The sequence below is a fragment of the Trachurus japonicus genome, chromosome 6 (genome assembly GCF_045865225.1).
Source record: "Trachurus japonicus isolate A0001 chromosome 6, Traja_1.0".
In the NCBI taxonomy this organism is placed as follows: domain Eukaryota; kingdom Metazoa; phylum Chordata; class Actinopteri; order Carangiformes; family Carangidae; genus Trachurus; species Trachurus japonicus.
The window spans coordinates 9,815,074-9,828,810 of NC_140912.1; the positions used below are offsets into that span (position 1 = coordinate 9,815,074).

The window sequence follows — 13,737 nt, forward strand, 5'->3', positions numbered from 1 at the left end:
TCGGCAAAACACTTCCTGTCCCCCCATCTGCAGTTGTGACGTTCCACGTGACGTCACCTGCAAACCACCTATGTAGCTACGGCAAGGAGTTATAGACTGGGGTTTTATGTTTGTTTGCAATGTAAAACATGGTCACATTTTTTCACAACTAAAGCTAATCCATAGCTGGGATTATCCCTCACAACAGATAATACTGTAAATGGGTGGGAGTGACTGAGTGAGGAGGAGGAGGATTTCTTTTATTGCGGTGATATTGGTGATATTGATCAGGCCCGTGGGGCCCCTCTGGGTGGAGCTTGCATGTTCCCCCTGTGCATGTGGGTTCTCTCTGGGTACTCTGGCTTCCTCCCACAGACCAAAGACGTGCAGGTGAGGTTAATTGGTGACTCTAACTCTGATAGGTGTGAGTGTGAACGGTTGTTAACCCTGTGATAGACTGGCGACCTGTCCAGGGTGTACCATGCCTGAAGGCTCCAGCTCACCTGCAACCTTAGTGCAGGATAAGCAGTATAGAAAATGAATGAATGAATGAATGCATGAATATTGGTCAGGGGCAGGGGCGGACAGGCCATCTGTGTATTCTGGAGAATCACAGAACTGCCGGTAGTCCAGGACAGCCAGCGGCTGCCACACGGTCACCGTTTTTTTTTTTTTTTTCTGTGATCTACCTGTTGACCCTTAAGCCACTTGTGATTGTTTAGTTATGCTTGCAGACAGAGCCAGCCCAAAGCGTAAGCAAACTTAACACCTGCTTAGGGCCCCATGCCCACTGGGACCCCAAAAAACAATTCACTTTTTTAAATCTGTAGTGCGTAACTTCTGTCGATCCCTACAGAAATCCTGCATGATTACAATTACCCTTAGTTGTTGTTGTTGCACTTCAAGTTGTTGTTGCAAATTTATGCACTTGTGCAGTTTATTTTAAACCAAAGATTAAAAAGCAGATGACGTGTTTACAGCAAATGCATTGTATATTGGTTTATTTTGTTACTTTTTGTAGGCCTAGTTCATAGCATCACACTTAAGTGTAAATCAACCCCAGGCTGCACATTCAGCTGAGTTTGGTACCATTTCTGATTTTTAAAAAAACATAGGCTAGATGTGTAAAAAGAAGGCAGGCTAGGATGATGATTCGTAATGACTGATTAGAAAAATTAAATAAGTTTGTAGTAGGTGTGTAAATAATCAATAATCAGTATTATTGGCAGTAATAGTGGGCCCCAAATTAAAATTTTGCTTGGAGGGCTTGTGTGCAAAGTTTATCCCCGTATTGATTGAAACCCGATGTGGCCCAACACATGAGTGCTGAAGCTCGGACCCGACAAGCCGCCCGACTCACTAGCATTGGTTGAGTGAGGTATTATTAAAGAGTAAGGTAAGCTTTGTTGAATCACTGCAGAAGACAACTTTAGAGATATTTTATGCTATTGAGAAGTGTAAAATGATTTCCTGGTTCATAATGAATTGATGGGACCACTGACCAACACAGTTCAGGTAACTAATGGAAAAGGACATCAGCAAAGTTTGTTTCTTACCACAAACCTTGATCTTTTTTGACCTTTGAGATGACTTCTGTGTGGCCTACTTGTAATTTTACTGTCCTAAACTGGACTCAGTATGAGCAGAGCTTTCATTTGAGCCTAATATTGAGGCTCTATGACGATTTAGAAAAATTGCCATTTAAAGGGCCAAAAATTGGTGGTCATCTTGAATTTGAAGGTCAAAAATAGATCAAATCAATAAATCTACATAATTTATGAACTTCTTGACCCAAATAGTCATAGAAACCATGTATTATGCAGCTCTGTGGGCCAAACCATTGAAAAGATCATTTCCAGCTTGGCGGACGGTAGCCATTTTGGATTTAGGGCTCTCAAAAAATTTCCCCACATTTTTGGGCGGGGCACCCTAGCTAAATTTTCTATTTAACCTTCATAGATAACAAATCCAGTGAGAAATGAACCTTCGCTCTCCACGGTCACGGAACTTCTGTAAATGACCCAACTAACATTTCTTGAATTGTGTGATGACATTACAGTTTCCTGGCTTTAAAATTGTTGGGGTAAGTTAGCCATAAATTCACATCCTATCACTGTTACTGTATCCAAAACGACTTATCAATATCATGATAACTATAATTTGTACAAAACAACCAGCCTGTCTGTGATGTATTTGTCTTTAAATGTAGATTATCTCTCCATGTGGTTTTAATTACACATGAAGAACCCCAGGATATGTTTTTGCTTTTCTCTTAGAGGAGAAAATGTATATGAAATGTATACTCCTCCGCTAATGAGCACACTAATTATTTCTGCTGGGTTTGCCAGTGGTGGCAACAGCACGCAAAACAGCACACTGAATGTAATATGTATGTCGATATTAACTCAGTGGGGCAAATAAATAAAAAAAAACACCAAAGTGCTGATTCGCCCTGTGCTACGAAAAGATACTATAGGCCAAATGCCCTAAGGTAACCACTGTAAACAAGATCACTGCTGCTGATTAAAGGAGGAGCCTCTCTGTGAATATAATGGGAGACTATGCTGGGAAACAAGTGGGATTCAATGGTTTTTCATGCAAGAGTGTGTGAAAGAAGGCGAAATGAGGCAGTAGACGATGACCCTTTCTTTTTCCAGCTTATAAGCAAAAATGACACCATCATGCAAATTCAGGGTTCTGAACAGGAGACAGGGTGCACCCTAGTGGGGATGAGTAAGAACAGCAATTACAACAAAAAACCCCAACTATGATTCACACCCTTCACATTCAAAATGTCACTACATCTGAACTCTACAGTATTACTATACAGTAGATCTCACTTTACCACTCTTTTAAGTCATTGTCAGTGAGAGACAGAGAATCTTTCACTTGAAAAACAATGTTTCCCAAGTGCCCTCAATAGTAAGGTGCAAAGGCACTTAACAGCTCATTAATCATGTATCAGGCACTGGGCTCAGAATGGACTGAGCGTGATACATAAAAACAATCCAATTGTGTTTCCTGTGAAGCCTGATTCAGAGGAAAAACAACGTCAAGTCTTGAGGCGATTCACAAGGTTCACTTCAAGTGCACAGAGAAAAAAATCTCCAGTGATTCTTTCACACCCCCTGTTGTCTAAAAAGAAAATAACAAAAAAATAAAGCAATTTCAAAAATCAAGGGGGGCACAAATATGACAGCAATTATGTATATTAGACCAGGCAGACTGTCTATATTCATTACTCCACAGGTTATGATTTAGCCCTGAAACAGAATAAATACTTAACATGACAATGTCTCAGTTGTCATATGTTGATGCTTTGATTTGTCTGTTGTGTTGGAAGAATACTGCTTCAACTGCTGGCTATGTTATGTCTTGACACTAATGAGGGATTATAAACTATTCACCGATTCCTTATTAAGTCAGGATATATTTAACCCATGTGATGTGGAGTGTTCAAATGTAAAGTCATAGTGAGACACATAATTGACTGCTGACAAAGGTTGTGTTAATCTTAGACAGCTCCAGATGGGACATGCTAACTATGTTTGAGTAAATCTGATACAAGCTACATTTTTGTCTACATTCACTGACACATGTAGCGAGTACTACTCTTTATTGTGGAGCATGCTGTGTTTATTAATTACAATAAGTGAATGAAAAACAATCATTGTCAAAATATAATTTGGCCTTGTAACGCACAGAGCAGAGGAAGTTTAAAACAAAAAACAGGTAGCCATGTACAGTAAATACTGCCTAGTAAAGTAGTGAAGCACTCACCGTGCTATGAAAGACCACACTGTGGCCGTTGCCCACACTCTCAATGTGGGTGGTGAGGTTGAGACAGATGGCCCTGTGGCGAATAGCGTCCATGGTTTGGGCATCGAAGAAGTCGTGGGGCCTCGCTGGATGGGAAGAAGGACACAATCAGATGAGACCAAACTCAAACAAACATAACACCAGGGTTCCCACTGTGGCTCCAACATATAAAAATTCCATGGCTTCTCCAAGTCTTTCTTTAACTAACCATAACTACGTCAGAATCATCTCATGACTGAAAAATGCTATTCCATTGTGGTTTTGAAATATTGCTTTGCAGCAACAAAAGTCCCAAGTCAGTAAAATAAGAGGTGAAACTCTCCACTGAAAGTTATAGTAATGAAATTCTTATGGTTTAGTTGCTCTGAATAAGTGCTTTACTGCACATATTCAGTGGTAAGGAATTCAGACCTCTTGAAATTCGATGTTATTATAAAATACATTTAATCAGGAGCTGTAGTTCTGGTCTATGCAAGGAACTTTGTAGTCTATGAAAGAGAAGACGCATTTGTTTTTGCTTTTTTAATTTACTGTTCCATTTGGGTTCACTAAATCTAAACTGGCACACAAATGCATCATGTGCACCTTTTAGTCAGGACTTGGGTCTTAATGCCGTGCATTAGTGAAGTCAGGTCAATGTTAATGCTATAAAAAGTAAAAATACAGCTTGAGCTAAGCAATGTGGCAATCTAAAAAATAAAATCAAGTAAAGTACTAAATAAGAGGCATATAATTATGCTATATTATAAAACAAGGAAAAAAAATAAAGAAGCAAATATTCAGTATGACCAAAGTAGAAGGTTAGTGAGCTAAAGAAAAGCCAGTGACGAAAATGTGTCTTTAGCTTAGTTATAAAAATGCGGATGGAGGGAGCACATCTGATACCAGATGTTAATAGTTTTGGAGCAGCACCTGCAACGGTTTTGTCACGTTTTAGTCTTAGACATGAATTCATGGGACATGTAGGAAGAATGAGCTTCACAATCTGAGATGTCTAGGATCTGAGTGCTAATGGATGAGATCTGTGATGTAAGATGGGTCCTGAGTTAGCAGAAGGATTGTGAATTTAAATCTGAAGTGAACAGGTGGTGACAACAGAGGTGATGTGTTTGTTAAGGCAGAGCTGGAATCAAGGATCGTAGTCGTACCCACATTTTTCTTTATACTTGGAATGAGGTGGCAAAGAGAATTCTGGATTTAGAGGGGGCCAAATGTAAGGGTGTATTCACACCTGCAGTGTTAGTGCGCACTAAATCTGGTGCGCACTAAATTTGGTCCAGTTTGGGTCAGTGTGAAAGCACATCGCACTCTAATGCGCACCAAAACTAGTGCGGCCTGAAGAGGTGGTCTCGGTTCGGCTCCAGCCGAACTCTGGTGCACACTAGTTTAGGTGTGAAAGCAACCGCACTCTGGTGCGAGCCAACTGCCAGGCGAACTCAACAAGTTTGAGCTAAAAGGGCTCCCGTAGTCACTGACAACGGGTTAACGCAGCGGGGAGACCACCCGGTGCTCCGGTCCTACGCAGCTCTGTCCCCACAAACGAAGCAGCAGCAGCGGGGCAGCCGGTCGCTGCGTGCCCGCTGAGTCCGCTCAGACACCGGACAGGTCGGCGGCTCCGTCCCTCGGGTCCGCGGAGCAGCTGATTACCGAGCTGCAGCAGCAGAGGTCCGCCGTGTTTAACGTTTAACTGGGAACTAACGGGACCGAGCTGGGTGAACACAACCGGAAACCAGCCGGAAGTACCAAACAGAGTTATACATGCAAACAATATAGAAATAAATGACAGAGCTTCTAACAACCGGCCCTACTGGAGTCTCCATCATGAAAGTTTTATCAATCAGCGCGTCCAGATTCCAACCAGTAGTCATGGAGACGTGACGTTCTCCAAGTTTGGTCCCGAGTGACAAAAAGCAGGTGTGAACGCAACCGCACTAACTGAAAAATGAAACAATGTATCATTTTAACATTTGGTGCACACCAGGGTGCGCAGTAAACAGGTGTGAATACACCCTTAGAATGATTCCTCAGAACACGGCTAAGAGTTGACTTGTAAAAAAAAATTCTTCTGAGGTTATTGGTGAGGTGACATCCTTTTTAAATCTGTTACAAGGATGATACCCGCCCTGTCGACACGATCATTTGATCAACTGCTCATCATCAAACAAAGCCAGAACATCCATCCCAGAATGTTCGCGCACGTCTCTCTTGCCTCAGTGCCATCTCCTACTGGCAACTCCTAACCACTTGGGACACCTCATGAGGTTTCTTAAATATCTGAGGAAGTAGGAGTGATTCTTAGACCTGAGACTGTGGATAAATAGCTTTTATTCTTAAGTTTGAGAGGAGGACTAAATTCCACAAATTCTTAGCACTTAAGAAAATGTCACTCTAAGACGCTTGATATACTGCCCCTGATCTATAGCAACTGAAACTGTCCTGTGTTCGTTATTGGATCTGTTAGCTTGTTGCTCCATTACAAAAGATGGTGATATGTCTTCAATTTAAAAAACTGTTAAGAGTGTTGTTTCTACTATTACAAAAGGTTCTTGTAGTTTTATTTTTTTATTTTTTTATTTTTTTTATTCTGTGAGTTTTGACAGAAAAGCAATCAGGAGAAACAGTTCAATGTCAAGAGTGCCCAGGAATGCTGTGACAACCCCAAGTGGTTGTGTGTATGTGCGTGTGTGTGTGCGGCGCCCCTCTCGCTCTCTGTCTCTCCTTCCCTCAGGATTACTCATGGGCCTCCGGTGTGCGTGCCGTGCCGTAGGGGGGCGTGGCTATGTTCCTAAAAGCCGGGAGGAGATCGCCGTCTCCCTCTCTCTCATCCCATTCATGACCTGGCGTCCTGCAGCTCCCCCGCTGCAACTGTCCTCTTGGTTTTAATGCACAGACAACACCTACATATCCATCCATGCACCCGCACTCACCACTGATATCCTCCACTACTGATTGTCTACCTTTGATTGTTGTTATAAATAAATAAGATTATTGTCGGCACCTTCCCCTCTCCGCGTGTTGTTTGTCAGGAAAAGGAGCCAGTCCTGACAAATGGGGGCTTGTCCGAGTCTTGGTTCGCCTGTGAAGGGTAGGTGATACACTGGATGCGCATTTTTTCTGGAGGTTCCCGTTAGGCGAAGGACACGTCTCCTTTGGGATTGTGTCTGTTTGTTTTTTTTTGTCAGTAGTGTTGTGGGGAGCGGCTAGCGTTGGTTGCGCGAGCAATCATCTCGGGGGCACTCCGTGGGGTCGCCGCTGGTGGTCCCCGCTGGTTTTGTGCTTAATCAGCCCGCTGCAGAACCACATGAAGACCAGGGTTGAGTTTAGTTAGATTCTGGATAGGCAGTGAGGGGAACGCTCTGGGGGGCATTGTCTGCTTAAGTGCGCATAGCGGTGTGGATCCGGCTCTACGGTGAATATGAGTGATTTGTCAGTTTTCTATGATGCGCCCTCTGCGGTGTTTTTGGAATCATGTAAGAAAGAGGAGTTGCTTGAAATTGCGGAACATTATGAGATTGAGTTGGAAGAGGGAATCCTGAAGGATGAGTTGAAGGTGTTTGTGTTGTTGACATTGTTTGAAAGAGGTGTGTTTCCGAAAGGGCCAGGGGTTGGGCCAGCTGGATCAAAGAGAGAGCCGGGGGCTGCGGCGCTGGTTGAGCAGGCTGAGAGGCTCACGTTTGCGCAAGAGAGGGAAAGAGCAGGATGGCAGAAAAACCACTTGGAGTTGCAGTTAGAGATGCAGCGGGGAGAGAAGGACAGTCAAGACAGGCAGAAAAACCTCTTGGAGTTGCAGTTAGAGGTGGAGCGGGCGAAGCTGAGGGTTGTGGACCGAAATGAGAGGGATCCTGGCGCGTCTGGGTCTGTGGCTGAGCGTGAGGGCAGAGACTTGACGGCGAGTCTGCGCCTTGTGCCTAAATTTAATGAGCGAGATCCTGATACTTTTTTCACGTTGTTTGAGCGCGTGGCAGATGCCAGGCAGTGGTCAGATGTTGATAGGGTTCTCCTGCTGCAGTGCGTCCTCACGGGCAAGGCGCAGGAGGCGTACTCGGCTGTGTGCGCGCAGGAGGGTTTGACTTATGACATGGTGAAGTCAGCCGTCCTCAAGGCATATGAGCTCGTTCCAGAGGCATATCGCCAGAGGTTTAGACAGTGGGTGAAGGTTGATAAACAAACTAATGTGGAGTTTGTGCGCGATTTGACCACTCATTTTCACCGCTGGTGTTCCGCGAAAAAAGTGAATTCATTTGATGGTCTGTGTGAATTGATAATCAAGGAGCAGTTTAAAAATGTTGTTCCTCAGCGCGTAGCCGCCTACTTAAATGAAAGAGGGCCAGCTACTGCGCTTAAAGCAGCTGAGTTGGCTGATGATTTCTTGCTGACGCACAAGTCTGGTTTTGCTGAGGGGCGCGAGCGCGCTGTGGATGACAGTAGGTTTACGCGCAGCCGTTTTTCCAAACCTGTTCCGGCCCGTGGCGCGCCTGTCTCTGTGCGCCCAGGACGTTCAAACTTGTGCAATTTTTGTCGTGGGGAAGGTCATTGGAAGGACCAGTGTCCTTTGCTCAGGCGAAAAAATTTTGCGCCTTCCCCAGCTCCTGCTATGTTGTGTGCAAGTGTGCGAGAGGAAAAGGCGGTGGAGGCGACTGTCAGTGACAAGTCTGGGTTTGAGCCTTTCATCATAAAGGCGCGTGTGTCCTTGGTGGGCAGTACTGAATGTGTTCCTGTGAGAGTGTTGCGTGACACAGGGGCCCGACATTCTTTCATTGTGCAGTCTGTGCTCCCTTTTTCCTCTGATACGCAGTCTGGAGATTTCATTGTGATGCGGGGGATGGAGCTTGGCTTCGTTCCCGTGCCACGCCATGATGTGGTGTTGGATTGTGATCTGGCTAAAGGTGTGTTTTCTGTGGGCGTGCGGCCTGAGTTGCCTTTGCCAGGCGTGTCAATGATTCTGGGAAATGATATTTGTGGTGGTCGGGTTTGGTCCAGTGGTCCCCCGCCACCTGTGGTGGTGTCCGAACCGGTGGCGTCTGACAGTTCAGCGCTTGAAGTTTTTCCTGTTTGTGCCATGACGCGCGCTCAGAGTAAACGTGCGTCTGTGCCAGCGGAGGCTGCGGCCTCGGTGGAACCGGTTGCGCTGCCTGATTTGCCTCCACTTGTGGTAAGAGAGGAGTGGATTAAGGCTCAGAAATCTGATGTTTCGTTGTCCTCACTGTGGGATCAGGTTGTGCCGCGTCACCAGGTTGGTGATGTAGCCCAGGGCTATTTTGTGCAGGATGGGATGTTGGTCCGCAAATGGTTGCCTTGTGATGAGGATGTTGTGGGAGCGCCTGTGTTTCAGGATTTTCGTTCCCACGTTTTGAGAGCAGCACATGATGAAAGTGGTCACTTTGGGGTGCGTAAAACGTATCTGTCTGTGCTTAAACAAGAGGTGGCGGCGTATATTAAAACATGTCACGTCTGCCAGCTGACGGGGAAACCCAACCAGTGCGTAAAACCGGCACCGTTGCAGCCCATCTCTGTGGTGAGTGAACCGTTTGAGTATCTGATAATAGACTGTGTGGGGCCGTTGCCTAGTGCCAAGTCGGGGTGTAAGTATTTGTTGACTGTCATGTGTCAGTGTACTCGATACCCAGCGGCTTATCCGCTTCGAACCATCACCACCAAAGCGGTTGTTAAAGCACTTGCACAGTTCATTTCAGTGTTCGGGATACCCAAGGTCATACAAAGTGATCGGGGGTCCAATTTCTCCTCGCATATGTTTGCGGAAGTGTTGAAATCGCTGGGGGTGAGCCATAACCAGTCCACTGCGTATCATGCGCAAAGTCAGGGCGCGTTAGAGCGGTTCCATCAGACGCTCAAGTCCTTGTTGCGCGCTTACTGTACAGAGTTGGATCGGGACTGGGAGGAGGGGCTCCCCTGGTTGATGTTGGCAGCGCGAGAAGCCGTGCAGGAGAGCACGGGCTTTAGTCCGAACGAATTGGTTTTTGGGCACTCGGTGCGCGGGCCGTTGGCAGCGCTGAAGGGTGGATTGGTTCCTGCCGAGGCGCCTCGAAACCTGATTGACTTTGTTAATGGTTTTCGGCACAGATTGTTTCGGGCGGGTCTGTTGGCAAAAGAAAAGCTGGGGCAGGCTCAAGTGAAAATGAAAGCCCAGTATGACCGGGGTACGGTGCGTCATGAGTATAGTCCTGGGGACCAGGTCCTCGCACTGACTCCGCTGGTCACGTCACCATTCCAGGCTAAGTTTGTTGGCCCATACACTGTGTCTGAAAAAATTTCTGATGTTAACTATCTTGTCGCTACACCAGGTCGAAGGAAGTCGTCCCAGTTGTATCATGTGAACCTGCTGAAGCCATATTACCAACGCTCGGGGCATGGTGAGTGCGTAAAAGGTGACGTTGGTGCAGCGCTCGCTGTGGACACCTGTAGTGTGGCGCAGGAGACAGACGGCGTTCCTGAGCCGGATGACAGTTTGTTGAGTGGTAGGTTGAAGAATTCTGAGTCTTTGTGTAATCTGCAGTCCCTTTTGTCACATCTGTCTGAAGAGCAGCGGGTCGAGTTGGTGGAGCTGATCGGTAGATTTCCGCAGCTTTTTGGTGATGTTCCTTCTCGTACTTCCTGGATTGTACATGATATTGATGTGGGGGAAGCGCAGCCGATCAGACAGCGGTTTTACCGCATGGGTCCTGAGAAGCTGACGCACTTGAACACTGAGATTGATTACATGCTGAAGAATGACATTGCCATTCCGTCTGCGTCCAGTTGGGCGTCTCCTTGTGTTTTGGTGCCTAAATCAGATAAAACTCTGCGATTTTGCACAGATATGAGGAAGGTTAATTCTGTCACTAAGTCCGATTCATTTCCATTGCCGCGCATGGACGATTGTATAGACATGGTTGGGTCTGCCAAGTTTGTGTCCAAGTTCGACCTGCTCAAGGGTTATTGGCAGGTGCCCTTGTCAGAGCGCGCGAGAGAAATTGCTTCATTTGTCACTCCTGCAGGCCTCTACTCATATACTGTTATGCCCTTTGGTTTAAAGAACGCTCCGGCCACTTTTCAGCGGCTTATGAACCGGGTTGTGCATGGGTTAAAGGGCTGTTCAGTGTATTTGGATGATCTGGTTGTGTATAGTGACACATGGCATTCACATTTACAGAGAGTGAAAGAGTTGTTTGAGAGGTTGGCTGAGGCCCAGTTGACAGTAAATTTAGCCAAGTGTGAGTTTGCTAGAGCCACTGTTACTTATTTGGGGCGTGTGGTTGGTCAGGGTAATGTTGTTCCTGTTCAGGCTAAAGTGCAAGCTGTGTCTGAGTTTCCACCGCCCACTACGAAGAAAGAGCTCCAGCGGTTTTTGGGTCTAGTTGGATACTATAGAAGTTTCTGCCGAAATTTCTCTACTGTTGTTTTTCCTCTGACTGAGCTACTGAAGGGTGGAGCTAAGTTCGTGTGGTCTACTGCGTGCCAGCAGGCCTTTGAGAATGTAAAGTCTTTACTGTGTTCCTGTCCTGTGTTGGCTGCTCCCCAGTTTGACCGACAGTTTGTCTTACAGGTTGATGCCAGCCAGGTCGGGGCCGGTGCCGTCCTTCTCCAGGGAGGGGACGAAGGGTTGTTGAGACCAGTCTGTTTTTTCTCAAGAAAGTTCAATCGACATCAGGCCAACTATTCAGTGATAGAAAAGGAGGCTTTGGGTCTCATTCTGGCCTTACAGCATTTTGAGGTGTACGTAGGTGGGACGGCACCTTTAATTGTTTACACAGATCACAACCCTTTGACATTCTTAGGTTCCTTGAAAACTCCAAATCAGAGACTGGTCAGGTGGTCTCTCTTTTTGCAGGGTTATGATTTAGACATACGCCACATTAAAGGGCAAGATAATATCCTGGCAGATGTTTTGTCTAGGGCGCCTCTGCCTTAGAGTTGATGGGGTATTGGGTCAGTTGTGCATTGTTAATCTTGTATGTATGATGACATGTAACTTTATCCCCGCTTTCACACTCCTGCTCCTCCGTCCTTTCAAACTCTTAAATAGGCTTCCCCGGTACCAGGTTGCAGAGTTCTGGGATGGCTGGGTGAGTTGGGTTGGGGTTTGCAGTGGGAATTGTTCATATAATTCATGTTATTTAGAGTATGGTTATAACTGTAAATGGTTAACATGGAGTTGGTCCTGCTACCCTTAATAGGTTGTGGGTTTATTGTGCCGGTTCCCCTTTGGGGTCCCGTCTTAAGGGGGGGGGTGTGACAACCCCAAGTGATTGTGTGTATGTGCGTGTGTGTGTGCGGCGCCCCTCTCGCTCTCTGTCTCTCCTTCCCTCAGGATTACTCATGGGCCTCCGGTGTGTGTGCCGTAGGGGGGCGTGGCTATGTTCCTAAAAGCCGGGAGGAGATCGCCGTCTCCCTCTCTCTCATCCCATTCATGACCTGGCGTCCTGCAGCTCCCCCGCTGCGACTGTCCTCTTGGTTTTAATGCACAGACAACACCTACATATCCATCCATGCACCCGCACTCACCACTGATATCCTCCACTACTGATTGTCTACCTTTGATTGTTGTTATAAATAAATAAGATTATTGTCGGCACCTTCCCCTCTCCGCGTGTTGTTTGTCAGGAAAAGGAGCCAGTCCTGACACTGTGCATGAGTATAAGACTAAAACTGTTAACTTTGATGGATCATAAATCATTACCTCAGGTAGTTCTTCTGTTTGCAACTGTATTTGGATTTTCTATTTAATTTCTATTGTGAAAACAGATGGAAATAATGTACATAATGTAAAATACATTCAGTGTACTGAAATGCACAAAACTACTGATATGGTCTTTTAATGGCCTCATAAAATCTTCAGTAATATGAGACATGTGTTTTACAGGTTCTGAATTGTCTACTCTGTAATGATAAAAACATTTGCTTTTGCAGGGAGCCAGAAGAGGTTGCAGGGAGAAAAAAAGAGCTATGAGACACAGGCTATCTGAGGCAAAGCCACCAGGGGGCTAACTATCAGTATCTACCTCTACCACAGACATAAGCAGAGAGAATCAGAGGAAAAAAACACCAAAAGTCGTTCTCTGAAATGCAGAACATTGCCATGGGGAGAATCTGTCTGTCTACCTGGTGCAAGTTTACCTTTCGTTTTCTTTCTGTCTTCTCCTGTGTGTATGTGTGTGTGGTCTATCAGAGAGATGTGAGAGGTCAGGAGTCAAAAAAACATCTGTTTCAGCTAAACATAAATAGCACTAAAACTAAAAAGTGTTAAGCTTGTAATCTTAACCATCAAAGAGAAGACTGAAAACAGGATGAAAAACATTTTGAGACGGGGTTAGTTTGTGTGCCTGTTAGGTACGTACGTAGGGAGCACCTGCGTTTGTTCTTGAGTTTCTTCCTCTTGTTGAGTCCGGCTTTGGAGGGGGACTCCTCTTTGAGTTTGGCCTGGCTGGACATTTTAGAGGAGCTCTGCTGGCTGAAGTGACTTGGTACATGTCGAGCCAGCCCTCCCTGGGAAGCAAAGCTGGCAGTGCAGCCACCAACTACACACTGCAGCAAAGCAGAGAAACAAAATTTGACAGGTAAAAGACAAGCTGTTACTGTAACTTTACAAATTGACTACTGTTAAATATTTATTTTTGTTAATGGCATGGCTAAACAGATTCTGGTTAGATGCATTCACTGACATGTATCACAAATGAGACAACTAAGATGATGGCTCAACCTAGATGTTGACATATATTTTATATATATAAACATTATCCATAAGTAGAATTTCACCAAATACACAAGAATGTTAAAGGTGTACAGAAATGGCCGTTTGTCCCGTTTGTCGCGCCGAGTTGTCACGAGCTGCAACACGAGTTTACCCGAGTAAGGAAAATGAATTTGATTGGTCGTTATCGAGCGGGCGGGATATTCAAAGTTTGGGGCGAGCCCGAGCTCCGTGTGTGTGTGCGTGTCTCA

The 13,737-nt window shown here is 45.6% G+C and overlaps 1 protein-coding gene across 2 annotated transcripts in view; it reads right to left on the reverse strand.

Moving 5' to 3' along the window:
* Positions 1–13,737, reverse strand: part of LOC146985569 (zinc finger protein AEBP2-like) — a 37,033-nt gene that overhangs the window by 19,309 nt on the left and 3,987 nt on the right. Inside the window, exons 4-5 of one of the 2 annotated variants that reach the window (XR_015035977.1) lie at positions 13,145–13,320; positions 3,760–3,884 (exon numbers count right to left, since the gene is read on the reverse strand). Coding sequence is in view for 1 of the 2 variants with exons in the window: in XM_085778644.1 (XP_085634770.1) it covers positions 3,760–3,884; positions 13,134–13,320 (312 nt within the window). In the remaining variant the exon portion in view is untranslated. Of the gene's footprint in view, positions 1–3,759; positions 3,885–13,133; positions 13,321–13,737 lie in introns of both variants that reach the window. The other variant, XM_085778644.1, reaches the window with a different exon arrangement.